A 15,261-nucleotide genomic window follows, 5' to 3' on the forward strand; every position below is an offset into this window, starting at 1 on the left:
AAATGAAGGATTTCTATGGGATTTGGGAGTTATTTGAAATGGTTTTCAGAGAGGGATTGGATGCAGCAGTCAACGTTGAACTAGAAATTAAAATTACTTTTTCCTTCGATGATCCATGGGCATGCCCTAAGTCCAATAAGGTTACTTGTCGCGCTGGAATTATGCACTTACATATACGGTGTCTTCGAAGCGGAACCCCACCGCTTACCTGCTTTGCAAACATCATTATTGACCCTCAGCTGCATGTTTTTGTTGCTTTTTACTTTTTCGTTCTGCTTCTGTTTGGTTTAGCTTTCTACCTGCTCGCGCTCTCTCGACGCCCGCTCTTCGTTGTTTACGTTTCTGCCTAGCGCTCTCTCGAAGTTCGCTCTTCTTCGTCTACGTCTCCACGCTGCCGCGCGAAGCTGCGCTCAGCGAGATCGAAACGGCAAAGCAGAGATGCAAAAGGGCAAGCAAGACCCACCCTCAATTTCGATGTCATTAAACAAGAAGTCGGCATGCACACATTCACATGCTGGGCAGTTCGTGGGCAGCAGGCAAAACGGAACATTGTAACGGTGCCAACCACTGTAATGCATGTGAGCAGCGGCGCAGCAGCAGCAGCGTCTTTTATTACGCACAAAAGATGGGCTTTTATGCATAGAGCTTACACATTGGTTAGTTGATGGCTGATACATAGCTTTCAAATTCACTTTGAGTCTACATAATCCCATTACCTACGACTCACTTGCCAGTAGATACAGTTTCGTGGCTCGTGGGGGGGTACTGTAGCTCACACGCTGGACAGGATCATGGTCAATGGCCACAAGTACCACGATGCCAGTGCTAAGCGCTTACATAGGCCAGAGGGGAGCTGGCGCTGGAGAATCTGCTCACCGCCTGCTCCATGGACGGCAATCACTTCTGGGTGAACACGGAGAAAGTGATCAATGGGATACTCTACAACAGGCACAGGAGCCTCGGGGCCGCACTCAGCATTTTCTTCAGTCATCACCACAAGACGGGCATCCTGCAGCTCAAGGATAAGGCGTTGGTCTTTGGCTTCATACCCGAGGTCGCTGCCGGTGGCGCCTTATTCATGTTCCACTGCCAGGCGCAGGGCAAACCGCTCTTCAAGGACTCTGAGAGTGCTCCGTATGTGCTGCGTATGCGCCAGATGCAGCAGCTGCTGCACTGCATCCTGACCACACTCAACGAACGCAGCTGGAATGTGTCCTTCAAGATACACAAGGTGGCGTGTGTGGCCAGGAATCGAACAAGGGCGTTGCATGTAGGAAGAATGTGATGGGTAGAGTTTTAGATTCCATTTAGTTTTAGTTCCCCTTTAGCTCTATGGCTACACCTTGCTCATTTCCTCCAGTAACCTGCAAGCCGCACCATCCCAAATGCTGACTAATGCTCAGACCGATGACCTAACTCAAGCAAAGCTGCAGTGCAATCTCAGCTTCCACTTTTCATCTTTTCTACACAAGTGACTCAATTCGTAGCCATATTTATACTGAGTGACCGACTTACCCTCCTCCTTCTTTGCACAATCAAATGCAATTTTGCCAAAGGCAAATCAAAAGTAATTGTCTCACATCACTGCGCTTGACATTGCGGCGGCTCGTAAAGAATGAATATTGCCAGAGACGCTGGCATAAAGATTCCTTTAGCACACAACATGCTGCATTTATACCTATACATACATATGTATTTATGTATGTACATATGTACATACATATGTACATGCTTATGTGTGGATCAGCCAGCGCATCGAAGCGGAAATGAGGTTCAGCTTGGCATTCAATTTGCAAATATTCCTTAATTGCACGACCACGCAAATAATTCTTCCTTTGCTTTTCACTGTATCTCCCTTTTTTTGTAACTTTTGACCTCAGCTAATTGAGCGTAGGACTTGCCGACAGTTTTAGGCACAGAAAAAGACAAATTGTGGCTGTCTTTTGGGTTGCGTTGGGTGCTGGGTGCCGCCCATGTCCGAGCTGCGTGATAATTCCATTATGATTTAATTAAAATCGCATGAAAATAATAACGAATATAAATAAAATTTGTCACAAAACCGAAAGCTGTCATAAAAAAAAGGAAAAAAAAAATACTACGCGTAAAATGAAATAAAATGTGATAAAATACAGCAAAAATGGGTGGTGGCAACTAAGCCGCAGCATAAACGTTTTGGCCATTTAAACTTGTCGCACGGCTTTTATTTTGTTTTTGTTTTATTTTATTTTATTTGTGTGTGATTTTTGTTGGCTGCCGGCCTGCAACTTACATATTTTGCTCTGCTGCGAAAATGTCGTACAGAGTATTCAATAAAACTGGCCATTTATCAACGGCAAAGGGGTAACGGCGCAACGGCACAGCGGGCTCTTGAGAATCGACAATCGAATGTTGCGCATACGCCCCGTGGCCAGAGGGCAAGCCTGTTGCCTGTTGCCTGCTGCCCGCTGCCTGTTGGCCGTTGGCTGCTGGCTGCACATGCGCATGCTCGCTCTTCGACTCCAACGCTTATGCTGTGATTCGAGTTCGAGTTCGGATTTGGATTTAAATTTGAATTTGATTTTCCACTGCTCAGGCCTTAACCTCAGCCTCCCCACCCCACTGAGCCAGCCCCCTGCCAATCCGCACACTCGATCGAGCAAGTTGCATTTTTCACGCTTTGTCAACTTTGGCTTTTGCTGCTTCAGGTAGCTCTGGTGGCTATGGCTATGGGGAGGAGCCACTAATGCCGCAGATTAGTGTCAAGATTTGCATACGAAATCGTATATCTGCCAGGTGCGTGTGCTCCACACGGCTATGGCTATGACTGTGGCTCTGGCCGTGGCTAATTTGGTAAGAGTGTGGCCAAATTTGGCTAATTCCGAATGAATGCGGGCTGCCAACTGCCAAATGTGCGTCCTGCTCGTGAATCATGCGCACCGTTCGGTGGTGGCTGAATGTGAATCATTTGCTTGGAACACGAGGAGCAGTCTGCTGGTATGTAGATCTAGATATGTCACTGCCTAAATGCATGACTAAAGACTTAAGCCAAGCCGACGTAACATGACCATAAAGCTGCGTAGATTATCGTGTGATTAGGTGCCACTGAAGTCAGCATTATCTGCCGCTGATAAATCTGCAAGATTTACACTGTTTCTGTGGCTTATCTAAGTAGCTTAACTTATTTGTGTATCGAGATTATCAGTGGTCGAAAAGTACTGGAGCTGTCCAACTATGTTTAACTGCCTAGCCAGATCGGCAGCTCTGCCATAACTTCGCAATGGTACCAATGGGACTTTTTGTCAAATTATGCCATAAATATCTTCCAGCTCTTTTTAAACGGTGTAAATACTGCCCGAAACTAAGCATTGTCCTTCTTGCCAGTTTCAATCAGAGATCGATCCCTATCCGAATCTCTTCCAAGAAATAGTAAAACTTTTCCTTTAGCATGTACAAAATATTGCCATGCCAAAGCTTATGGTTACAGCACATTTTTATAGCATAAGCATTCGTGCTAGCCAAGTTTCGAACCAATGTATGGTCACCGCTTGAGAGAAAACTTTTAAATGTAATAAATACAAAATATTTCCGTTAAATCAAGAACATAAAAATTGTAGTTGTAAAAAAAACAAAATAATGATAGACCCCACATTACCCTGCACTCATTTTGTACGTTGTATGTGTGGGTGATAGATTGTGGCCCATTTATCCACATTGTTTTTCAACTTCTTCCAGCCGCTGCCAAAAACTGCAAGAACATCGTCAATGGAGCCAGCATAAAACTGCCTGCAAGACAAAAAGCAAAGCAAAAACCCGCACAAATACTACTAAGTATGTCTGGTTGGCTGGCTGGTTGTCTGGCGGCGTTGGCATGGGCATCCCCAAGAGTCGACGTCATCGTCTTGCGTCCACGTCAACAACACACAGCCGCTGCTGGCAGCAGCGGCAGCATCAGCCAGCGTCGCAGTTTGCTGCGTTCCCACTTTGACTGCGAAGCCTGCGAGTGGCAGTGGCCAAGGCACAGTCGTTCCTCGGCCGAGCAACTGTTTGCATCGCGCGCGCACTCTCCCACAGCTCTCTCTCTCGCTCTCTCTGTCTGTGTCTCTCTCTGATTAGAGGATTCAAAAAGAAGGACCGGCGCCACAGAGTCGCCTGCCAGTGCCGCAAAGGATTCCCAGTTATCATTCCAGTCGCTGCTCCATCATGACGGCAGTGCCCATGAAAGCCCTCATCGCCGGCGTCTTCCTGCTGGCCAATGCCTGGCACATTTCAGGTGAGAACCTCCTCAGGTGCTGCCGCTAAGTGTCGATCGCTGCGTGAACATGGTCCATAATGTCTGTGTAAACATAATCGCCACCAACCCACAAGAACTGTACACAGTTTTGCATTAATTTGTGTGTTTACGTGTAATTCCATCTGCCCCGACAAGGCTGCGCCAGGTTTTCGATGAGTTTTTCGGGTATGGTTTGGCTGACGGTTCCCATGAATGAAATTTTCCCTCATTTTTACCAGCTCTTGATTTTGTTTATGCGGTTTGATGGCTGGGCCTGGGGCAAAAGTTTTTACGATTCACCTTTTTGCGGTGTTTATGAAAATTCTCTCTAACGCCACAAATATTCTTACAACTTTTGCGATCATTTTCAGCATCGACTTCACATAATTTATTCACACTTTTCACTCTGAGCATTTTTAATGCTATTTCTCGCGATTTGCCAGAAGATTTATGAGCGACAGTTTCTCGCTTCGAGCACTCAGAATGATGGAGCTGTCCGCTGTTTTTATCTGTCATAAACAAATTAATAGCAAATGCTAATATAATGATATATTAATGGGCCGATGGATGTTTATGCATTCGCCGGGATGTCTGTTTGTTGTGACTGTGGAACACGTGTGGCGAGTGACACAGCGTGGGGCGCAGATAATTGAAGATTTGCCAGAGATTTTGATTGGTGTGGCAAAGGTAGAGTGGCAGAGAAATATCAATGAGAACAGGGAAGGTGTTTAAGAAGTTCCACAGAATTTGTTTGGAAATAATGAGCCACAAAACAGAAGTGAAATTTAAACAGAATTAATGGAAGGTGTTTGCCATTTTTATGTGGATAATAATAATCGTATTTGGGGGATCATTCAAAAGCATAAAATGCATTAAAGTGAACACAATAAATAGCCCGAAACGAGCTCTGAGACATTAACCCAAAATTAGTTATTTTATAACCAAATAAATGTCACTTTTCTTGGCACTCTGTAAATATTAATTAACAGTTCTAACACAGCAATAATACTTGTTCCAAATCACTGCCAAGATCTTCATAAATTAAGTAACAAACACATCAATTGCACATTCAATTAATTATTATTTTCCTTGCTGCCATCTTTTACTCTTACACCTTGTCACTCTCAGCAATTTTTCTGTCGAAACAAGAACCAAATATTGTTGGGTCATTGCTTGCTTAACGAACAGCGCTACATGCACTCGTACATAAAAATAAATGTACCTATGTACATACATATGTATGCAGTTATGTACCTATGTACATCTGCTTGTATGTAGCACTTTCTGTTGGTTGATTTTCACGCATTTTCGGTGATTGGCAACCTGCATGGCATGGCGCATATAAATCCAAAATATTTTCGGCCCCACTGCCATACATTGTACAATATTTATTTTGATATTTGTTCGCTTTGCTTGGCTTCACGTGATTGGGGCAAACACAAAATGCTAAATGTGAATGCAAATTCCATAATTGGAATGCTGAATCGATGCTGATTGGGGGGCTGGCCATTAAATGGTGAATCGAAGCGGACTGGGTCTGGGTCTGGGGCCCTCCTGTTGCTCTCAATTAGCCGTTCTTCACGTCCTGCAATTATCTAATTGCCTTTTGCTTTTGTCTTTGGCCCACTCTGGTCTGCAATCTGAGCTGGGACTGGCTTTGCGCATGTCTGACTGGCGCCAGGATGGCGTCTGCTCCAGTTACCAGCAGCGACTGACTTACTCCCGCTGTCTTCTGCGGCAGCATCCAGCCTCAGTCGCCCCCCCTCTGAGTCGCTATGGAAACTATGTCACACTCTGGTCTGTGTCCTCCTTGGGGGTTAGTTCCTCCGCTCTGTTCAATGGCAGCAAATTGCGTAACTGATAATGAGTCGACGGGCAGGGTTTTGGCTTCCAAAAGGAAGTGACACACATCCGATCCGTATCAAATTGTGTTTGTTGTTGTGCCTGTTTTTGTGTGTGTTTTCATGGGGTGTGTTCCAAAATTTACTTACGCTTGAAAGCCCATTTACAACGGCATTTCTTAGGCTTCGGGGGTGGATTTTTAGCACCACAAAGCAGCAAAAGAAGGGTAAGGTTAAGGGTATGTGGAGTGCAACTTCCTCTCAGACAAGTATCAGCTTTCAATTGCCCAGGACCCCCCAAAGAAGCCAAACCAAAGCTGCGGCCTGTGCGTGACCTTACCAAAAGGCTTCGAGAATGTTAACAAAACAGTTCCAAACCGACCTTGAGTCGGAGCCCAGGCCATAAAGAACAATCAATTACTCCCACTAGGAGCGGGGCAAAGAAAACTCTCTGAAAATTGCCTGAAAACTGCACGTGGCAAATTCCAAAGCAAAACATTTTGCAGGCAGCCACCAAAGTCCGACAGCTGCGGGCCTAGTTTATGCACATGTCCAGCTAAGAGTGGGTGGAAATGCAACCGAGAAACTTCCTTTCTTAGCACTCGCTGACATGCCAAGGACACAGCAAGTGCCGCTGGACTTGGAGCGTCAGGCAGGGTTATAATAATGCAATTTAGCAGCGAAAACTTTACAGAAAACGAAATATAAATGTTTTACAGTCAATATTTGACAGGCACTCCTCGGGGCTTGGGCTGGGGCTGGGGTTTGGCTGGTGTTGACCCAAGGCAGCTCTGGCTGTGGCTGTGGCTTGGGGGCACGTGGCCAAGTGGCATGTTTGCTTGCCAAGCACACAAAACGGGGCTAGGTCCTGCCACCGTTGCCACTGCTTGCTTCCACCTTTACCCGAGCAGGACTCAAGGACTCAGCCCGATCTTGATTCACTGTCAGGCACCAAATCACGCAAACTTATCAGCCAATTAGTGTGGGGGCTTCTCTCGCGAAACTCTTTGAATTAATTAATTCATTTGTCTTCAACTATAAATAGTGGAAGTCGCTCTTTGCCTGCCGTTTCCTATAGGAATTTGTGTGTGAAATGGAAATATATTCGAGGTGCGAATCGAACGCACAACGAAAACAAATAAACAAATTTTTTAGTCATGAATGGGTGGAAAATATATACGATATATATATATCAGTGAAAGTTGTGTGGGATGGGGCGGATAATTGCATCTCAATGACTTATTGGAGGCGCAAAAAATGAAAGGAATGAGCGGGAAGTAGCTGCAAAAGGAGCCAAACCAAAGGCAATCAAAATACAAGAAATGAAAAGAGAATAGATGGAATTTTATTTGTGTTTTTAGCACAAAAGGTTAAAGATGTAGAATACATAATTGAGAGGCTTCTCCTTAGGTCACACTTTGGCACCTTTTTCCTCATAAAACTCAAATTTAATCTCCCATTTAATCTCCCATTCCCTGCTGCAATTTGCTCCACCTCCTCCAGCCCTAAGCACAGCCACGCCCACAAATTGACGCACAATTTAGCCAACAATTCTGGTACAAACTTCAGTGAATCGGCCATCATTCAGTGCCTTGATGGCGTATACGTAATAAAAATTGGGCTTTGGCGCCGCCACGACTGGCCACGCGCCACTCCACCCCGACAGCAGTGGGGGCGGTACATGAACCCCAGTGGCTCGCTGGCTCTCTGGCTCCCTGGCTCCCTGGCACTGATGTTGATGATGTCAACATTGCTGTCGAAGAATCCTTCGACCCAGTGCCGGGGATACACACACATAGAGACGCAGAGCAAGCCCCAGCCCATATCGAATGTTCAACTGGAAACTGTGTCATCCGCGAGTATTTTTAGAACGCAAAACTAAAAGTTGTCCCTGTCAAAGGTCAAAGGAAGTACGTTTGAGACCCCTTTCTGTCTCTCTCCCTTTTTTTGCAGCTGGCCACGAGCAGCAGCAGCAGCGGCATCTGCAGTGCTGGCACTGCAGCTCGGACACCATTGGGGCGGAGGACTTCTGCGATGTGACCTTCCAGGAGGACAACATACCCACGGAGCTCATCAAGGAGCGGAACATCAATCTGCTGCGGAGCTGCAACAGCACCATCAATTCGGATCACGAGCGGCCCGTGTGCCGCAAGACTGTGGAGGAGAGTGAGTGCCAGTCCAGGCCCTAAGTGAATCCTCAACTAATTTTATTCCCCCCCAGACAATGGCAAAATAATCACCAAACGCTTCTGCTACTACACCAACAAATCGGATCCCGTGGAGCTGTGCAATGTCACCAGCCCGGAGAAGAATGTGCGGCGAATATTCTGCGAGGACTGCCTCACGGATCGCTGCAACAGTGCCCCCGGCCTGGTGGCCATTATGACAGCCATACTTATGATTCCAATACTTGGGCTAATTCCGCAACTGTCCATCTAGAGGAGGCGCTGAAGGAAGGTCCTGCCGCAGCAACGCTCTCTCCCCCTCTCTCTGTCTTTGTATTTTAGTTGGAACGTGATATTTTGCCTGTGGCCAGCAGCGCCGGGCTGTTTGCTGATTACCAATTTAGTTAGTTTAATTTACACCTTAGCCTAGACACAACTTCTCCCTCAAAGATTCAAGATTGCAGATTGCAGATTACAGATTTATGTATGCTAAGTTTGAATATGATTTTGCCTGGCTGAGTGCCGAACAAGTTAGCCAAGCTCAAAGTCAACCCCACAAAGATTTGCCACAAATAGTTATAGAAATAATCCACAAACAAATGGCAGTAAACAGAAGTCTATACCAAAAACAGTATACTATGTAAAACATATTTTAATGTCAAGCAAAAGCACACAAAAAGAACAAAGAAAGAACACAAATTCTATGTAATTATCACAGCTGCAAACAGACACGAAACTCAATGCAAAAAAGAAATATTCAAGCACACAAACACCGAATAAAGTTTACACAATTGAATCCCCCTCAGCGATAAGGCTCATAGATATCCTGGAAGATCTTTCACCCACTCAGAGATATCCAAGAAGCTCTCCTAAACCCTCACAGATACCCCAACAGATCAATGATCGCATCCACCAGTCGCTGCTTGAGTGCCTGATCGAGACTCGTGTAGGGCTCCTCCAGCTGCAGGCTCTGCCACATTTTGGCCATGTAATTGTCAAAGTCCACGCTCTTCTGGCCGCCGCTCTTGTAGCGCTCGTAGAGCAGCAGCTCGGAGGAGACCATCAGCTGGAAGGACTCTTTCGCTCTGCTGCCCACCAGGTACAGCTGATAGAGTAACGCCGCCAGTTTGTTGGACTTTTCCAGGCTGTACAAACGCTTCAGCACGCTGCCAATGATCTTCTGCAGCTGCTCGGGCTTGAAGAGGCAGTGGAAGCGCTGCGAGTGCCGCCCAATGGCCAGCTGCCACTTGCCCAGCTCGTGCTCGGGCGCCTCGAGGGCCTGTCGGAAGAGCGCCGTCGTGTTGATGGTCTCCAGATGCTCCCGAATGTGCTCGCGCATGAGATGGCCCTGCAGCTGCTGGCTGAGCGAGATGTTCTGGTCCTTGTTGCACATCACCCGCTGCATGGTCTCGTCCAGTTCGTCGATCTTGGCCACATCCCTGGGGTAGTCGGCGCGCAGCTTGCCCCAGGTGGACGCTGCCAGCGAGAGCTGCTCGTCCACGGTGCCATTGAGGCCCTCGATGAGGGTCAACATGCGCTTGTGGTCATAGCAGATCACTTGGGTGCCCAGCGCATCGATAATGGAAGGCACCAGCAGGAGGAGCAGCAGTGGAAGCGATTTACCGATCATCTCTGGTGGAAATATGAAACTGAGCTGCGCAAAACGAAAGCTCGGATGACTGCCGTTTGGGTTATCAATAAACGGGACTTATCAGCTTAGGGTCTGCCCCCACCCCTCTTTGCTCTCATTGAATGTCAAATCTGTGGCTCTGCTCTCATTAAATGTCAATCTGATTCTCGCTCTCTCTCTTTGCTTGTCAACTGCGGCGCTCTCTCTCACTGTAAATCGATCTGTGACTCTCTCTTGCTGACTGTCAATCTGTTGCTCTCTCACTCTGTGTCGCTCTCTCCGCTACTGTCACTCCACTCCCATCTCCTCCCACTCTGTGTCGCTCTCTTCGCTTGTCAAACCCCAACTCTCTCCACATGTCACTTCGCTCCTCACATAACGGGTATTGGGATTTGCTTCACTAATCCAAGCCGACACTCGCATAGCCCTAGAAGTTTAATCCAATTATGTGACCCACATACGAGTACGGAAGCAATGCAACAACCCTCGTGCCTGATTTATCCTTATCCTTGTCTGGCCCCCCCAATCGCAGTGCTCAATCTCAAGCGGCGCTGAGTGACAGGGCAGGGGGTGGAGTGTGGCAGGGCAATTCCTAATTAAATTTATGCAAATTGTTGGCTGTCCTTCTTGATTAGTGTCGCCTTTGGGGCATCCTGCTAGGCCTTGGACTATCTCTCGCCGCCTCATTTAACAGCGATCGTGTGCAATGAGATAGGCAAATAATTCATACTTGTGGCTAGATTGTGGTTTGGAACATACAATTTAGACAAATATTGAATGTTGGGGAGTGGAAAATAAAGGCTTCCATAAACTCCTTGGAAAATGCCAGACCTTAGAATTTACTGAATAATTCTTTGATTTTTAAACGTATAGAAATCAATTTTCATAGCTTCAAGGCAGCAATTCTACACGAATTTTATATGTGTGATTCTACAAGTGATGCACACTTTTGGGCTGAACAATTACAAATTTTCTGAAATATTTATAGAAATATTTATACAGGGGTGCGCCACAGACCATCCGAATTCCAACTGATTTGCTTTCCTAGCTGCTACAGCATGCCGTCTGGCTTCCATTAGATCTTGATCTGCAGTCACAGACATTCGCAAAAACTACCAAACAACTTCAAAGCCATCTTCCCCAGTTCCCTAATGAACAACAATGAAATAAACAAGGAACAAAATTACACAAAACTATTTTTTATAGGCTACAACTCTGCTCTACAATTCTCATATGTAGTTGCGCCTGAGCTCAGCTGAAAGTTTCCCCAAATGTATTCTCCTGAGCTTATTTCGAGTCCAAATCTCTACAGATTTCCCTGGCACCCCTGAGAGAAATCTTGAGTACAAAAATTCACTCCGCTCAATTATTATATGGAGAAATCACAAATGCGAGTATGTAATTAACAGATTGATTCTGTCACTTGAATCGCTTGGCATTGTTCGATTAGCAAACAACACATTTGGGGCTGGATGTTAATAGATCTGTTAACCTGAGTCATAGCACGGGACAGCCATGACATCAACCCTAGTACATTCATCTCTCAACTCTCCAAACTCTCCAAACCCAAACCCAATTACTGACAACTTTTGAGATGCACTCGAGCATACAAATTGCCTCATTAAATGAACGCAGCACTCAGATCTCTCCCCAAGATTCAGAAAAATGGCAGTCAGATCGCTCAAAACCCCATAAATGTTACTCAAAATAAAAACTTAGAACTCTGTAACAATAAAAACAAACTCTGTAACCGGTTTCTCGCATACCCAAATCATCGACTGCACATCGTGCTGTAAATGCCACTCAAAACAAAACATTTTCTGAGCCACATTTTTGGGGTGCGACGCAGTTGATATTTCTGTGGGGCTCCACGGGGCTTGTGCCGCTAAGTTTTGAACTGAACGGCAGAGTCAGACGTGCAGCAGACATCGTAGAGAGCGGTTCAGTTTTGAGAGTTTTCCAGTAAAATAAAATAAAGTCAAGTGATAATTAAAATGGTGTCCGCTCTGAAATGCAGTTTGGCCGTGGCCGTCATTATCAGCTTGGCCTGTTCGGGTGGGTAGCGTTTTGGGAGTGGAGTGTGATAGCAGAATGGTCTATGAAAAGGTCTTTGGATTAAAGGAGTTCAAGGAGAACAAGTGGCAGAAGTTGCACATTAAGTTTTGGAGTTTCTAAAAAGTTGTAGAGGAACTAGTTATTGTGTAATAATTTTTGGTAGAACAAAGTGCAAGAAAATGTTCATTAAAAGTGTACTTAAAACCATTCAAAAGCGATCCTCAACTTGCTCAGCACTCTAAATTTAAATACAAATTTTTAAGGGAAACATTTTCACCTTTAGAATTTTTGCTTAAAGAATATTTAAAGCTAAAAAGATTCTTCAAACTAAGGACAATCTCTGTAGCTCCAGTTGCTGGATACAACATTAATTTCCCGTAGAAACAATTACCCAAAAATTAGTTTATTCTAAATAATGATACAAATAAGCTGCAAATGAAACAGAAGCTCTTGAACTCCTTTCCAAAAGTTGCTTAAAATCACAGACCTATTCCACAGTCCATTCCACAGCTCACTGCAAAAATCTCTTACACAATCTTTTGCATAATAAACCAACTCCCTTGCCTCTTACAGCCTATGCCATCAAGTGCTATCAGTGCGAGTCGCTGACCATGCCCAAGTGCGGCCTCAAGTTCGAGTCGGATGAGAGTCTGCTGATCGACTGTGCCCGCATTGGGCCACCGCGCTATCTGCAGAACTTCTTCCCCCTGCGCAATGCCACCGGATGCATGAAGAAGACCCTCGAAAGTGGTAAGTCAGTCGAAAGAACAACCCTTAAACTGCGTCCGAAACCCTTCAAGGTTCAAGCGGAATATGTTGAGATCATCGTAGGAGGAAATCGGCGTTCGGCTTGTCAGTAGCTGATGTCATGCGTGACATTTGTACGGGTATTTCTGTTATTTCTATCTTTGGGTGTTTCTCTCACGTTTCTGTGTCGTCTAATTACGCTCAACTTAAAGCTTAATTCGTGTTTTTATATAAATAATAATAATTATGACGTGATTGTTGGGCAATGAATGAACGCCGCCAGTTTTTCTCTGTCTTTGAAACAATTCAATTTGCATTTTTGAATAAATTTGCCAAAGATTAATCAGTGGTAAATATTTTGATCATATTTCTGAGCTGTGAGGGAATTGCTTGTGGCGCGAATCAATTGGCAAAACTACTCAGCAAAAACATTTAATTGATTGCAAAGATGAGATCAGAAAAGCCAGAAGAAAAACGCTTAAGCAGTCAGCTGGAAAATTTCAGCAAAAATGACTCAACTTGGGTCTGTTTTCTCTTGACTCGTCAGAGGAAGTCATAAACAAGCGTAAACAACAATTAGCAAGTGGCACAGCGAACAATCACTCCATTTAGTGGCAGTGAAAGCCATTTGTCGTGCCTTTCATTGCTCATCCATAATCAACATCCAAATTTTGTTCTCTGCCTTTTCCAGTCGTTGGACATCCACAGATCGTGCGCAGCTGCTACTTCGGGGACGTGTCCAACATCCAGAGCGGCTGCCAGTCGGATCCTTCGCTGCCCTTCGTCAAGCAGCTGGGCTGCGATGTCTGCACCAAGGACGAGTGCAATGGATCCGCCACCCTCGCCCCCCTTGCCGGCGCCATTCTGCTCTTCTTAGGAGTGGCCCGCCTGCTGGCATAGATCCTAATTACTTAAAATAGTGCTTAAGTCTCTTGAATCCTTTGATCGTAGTATTTTATTGTGTATCTCTTCTTGCTCATGGATCCTAAATTGTGTGAAAATTTGTGTTTAACTGTGAACTTATTTCAATTGATAATAAAAAGATGCAAGGCAATGAGTCCTTGCTCATGTGCAAATGAATTTGAATGCTTATTTTAATTAATGCTGTTAAAGCGTTAAAAGGGGCTTTTTAATAAGCGTAGAAAATGGAGAGAATTGTTAAATAGAATACGAACAATGGAGCTAAGAAGAAATCTCTAACTGCCAACTGCTCGTCATCATCTTAATGAAATATATCTCCAAAATATATGAGAAAACCGGAATAAATTAATAGTAAATAAATTGAAAAAAGCTGGAAAATGACAGTTCCCGTTTACCAGCTTTCTGTAGTGTTCTGAGAATCTATTTGGAAGAACAAAACGTAGCTTAAATGTTCCCTTTTGGAATGCCTGACATGAGAGACTCAAAGTTGCTTCCCACAACTATTTGTACACTCAAAATGCACGTAGGAGAAAACAATTAAATTTCGTTATGGCATGAATAGGTTAAAAACACCCGGAAAATTCCGAGTCCCAAATGAAATAAAACGTCAGACTCTTATTTGCAGTAACTGAACCTTGTGTAAGCCCCAGCCCAGCCCCGCCCTTGTGTAACTTCAAACGAAGCGAAGTGAGTAATGCTCCAATATTTAATGAAATATTTAAATAAACTAAGAAAACATTCACAAATTGCAATTTGTGCGGATAACTCATCTCGAGTAGAAAATATTCAACTGCCTGCCAGTTCAATGACTCAAAACTCCAACGGAAGCTGAAGCTGCGACTGCAACTGAAAGTGAATCAGTTGTTGTGTAGAATTTGGCTGTGGCTTAGAGTGTGAAAACACCTGGCAACTAATTAGTATGTGCGCCCAGACGCCCCAACCCGACAACAAAGAGAATCTGCTTCTACAATTGAGGGAGACAGATCCATATCTCCATACATATTTACATACATTTGTGTGTCTGCTTGTGGCTGCCTGTTTTAATCACATATAATTGAGTTCAATTTGGGTTTGGAAGTCAAGTTTCAGTTTCAGGCTGAAGCCTACACTTCGGATTCGAGTTTATAAAGTGTTAAATGCGTTTCAGGAGAGTTCAAAAAACTCCAAGACCCCCTCCAAGAGCACTTCCACTTTCCCAGATGCTGTGGGCACACTCCGCCTTCAACGCTTTTTCTCCGCCTCCGCCTCTGCCGCTCCGCCTGCTCAATTAACCCAAACGCATTTGGCATAATTCGTAAAAATTACTTAATTGAAGAAAATAGAAAATTATAAAAAGACTTGTGGGAAAGGCCACTTATGGGGGGAGTTCTGCCCGTAGAAGATTATGAAATGTTGTACAAAAAAAAAACAGCTTGGACTACAATAAATAAAACGATTAAAATCGAAAGAATTTCAATTGGGAGCTGACAAGCGGACCTAACAGACGGGCTAGGCTAGGAGATGGAGTTTTATAGGAGTAGAAAATAATGCAGGCTGAGGGAAATTTTAGGGAGAATAGAAATGGATGATGGCTGAAGGGATGTCAATTGTAATTGAGACAGTCACATGTGAGCAGGAGCATCTGAAATGATACTTATAAATGTTGGGGGAAAA

The 15,261-nt window shown here is 44.7% G+C and overlaps 4 protein-coding genes across 5 annotated transcripts; 3 read left to right on the plus strand and 1 right to left on the minus strand.

The window, feature by feature from the left end:
* The first annotated feature begins 497 nt into the window (after positions 1-497).
* LOC117901358 lies at positions 498-1,287 on the plus strand. The gene is given in 3 exon segments (XM_034812068.1): positions 498-578; positions 738-837; positions 840-1,287. Coding segments are annotated over 3 exon segments (627 nt in total). The 3' UTR covers positions 1,286-1,287.
* Positions 1,288-4,011: 2,724 nt separating this feature from the next.
* Positions 4,012-8,987, plus strand: LOC117900860. Of its 2 annotated transcripts, none has more exons than XM_034811380.1 (3): positions 4,012-4,249; positions 8,044-8,256; positions 8,312-8,987. In XM_034811380.1, the coding sequence occupies exons 1-3, from the start codon at positions 4,180-4,182 to the stop codon at positions 8,527-8,529; spliced, it is 501 nt and encodes a 166-aa protein (XP_034667271.1). In that variant the 5' UTR covers positions 4,012-4,179; the 3' UTR covers positions 8,530-8,987. The 2 variants fall into 2 exon arrangements, with proteins under 2 accessions (XP_034667271.1, XP_034667272.1); XM_034811381.1 differs by lacking the exon at positions 4,012-4,249 and adding an exon at positions 5,019-5,054.
* LOC117900859 lies at positions 8,939-9,903 on the minus strand. The gene has a single exon (XM_034811379.1). It carries the CDS (start codon positions 9,883-9,885, stop codon positions 9,133-9,135), a length of 753 nt encoding a protein of 250 aa, XP_034667270.1. The 5' UTR covers positions 9,886-9,903; the 3' UTR covers positions 8,939-9,132.
* A 1,880-nt stretch (positions 9,904-11,783) lies between these two features.
* On the plus strand, positions 11,784-13,741 carry LOC117902489. The gene is made up of 3 exons (XM_034813911.1): positions 11,784-11,940; positions 12,514-12,690; positions 13,379-13,741. Exons 1-3 carry the CDS (start codon positions 11,880-11,882, stop codon positions 13,585-13,587), a joined length of 447 nt encoding a protein of 148 aa, XP_034669802.1. The 5' UTR covers positions 11,784-11,879; the 3' UTR covers positions 13,588-13,741.
* Positions 13,742-15,261: the final 1,520 nt, after the last annotated feature.

The sequence above is a fragment of the Drosophila subobscura genome, chromosome U (assembly GCF_008121235.1).
Source record: "Drosophila subobscura isolate 14011-0131.10 chromosome U, UCBerk_Dsub_1.0, whole genome shotgun sequence".
NCBI lineage: Eukaryota > Metazoa > Arthropoda > Insecta > Diptera > Drosophilidae > Drosophila > Drosophila subobscura.

What these genes read in the sequence shown, in the direction of transcription:
- LOC117902489 (XM_034813911.1), top strand. Translation starts at nt 11,880, where the DNA reads ATGGTGTCCGCTCTGAAATGCAGTTTGGCCGTGGCCGTCATTATCAGC. An exon ending in TATCAGCTTGGCCTGTTCGG is followed by an intron (nt 11,941 to 12,513) that starts GTGGGTAGCGTT and finishes TGCCTCTTACAG; the next exon opens with CCTATGCCATCAAGTGCTAT. An exon ending in GAAGAAGACCCTCGAAAGTG is followed by an intron (nt 12,691 to 13,378) that starts GTAAGTCAGTCG and finishes TGCCTTTTCCAG; the next exon opens with TCGTTGGACATCCACAGATC.
- LOC117900859 (XM_034811379.1), bottom strand. Translation starts at nt 9,885, where the DNA reads ATGATCGGTAAATCGCTTCCACTGCTGCTCCTCCTGCTGGTGCCTTCC.
- LOC117900860 (XM_034811380.1), top strand. Translation starts at nt 4,180, where the DNA reads ATGACGGCAGTGCCCATGAAAGCCCTCATCGCCGGCGTCTTCCTGCTG. An exon ending in CAATGCCTGGCACATTTCAG is followed by an intron (nt 4,250 to 8,043) that starts GTGAGAACCTCC and finishes CTTTTTTTGCAG; the next exon opens with CTGGCCACGAGCAGCAGCAG. An exon ending in CCGCAAGACTGTGGAGGAGA is followed by an intron (nt 8,257 to 8,311) that starts GTGAGTGCCAGT and finishes ATTCCCCCCCAG; the next exon opens with ACAATGGCAAAATAATCACC.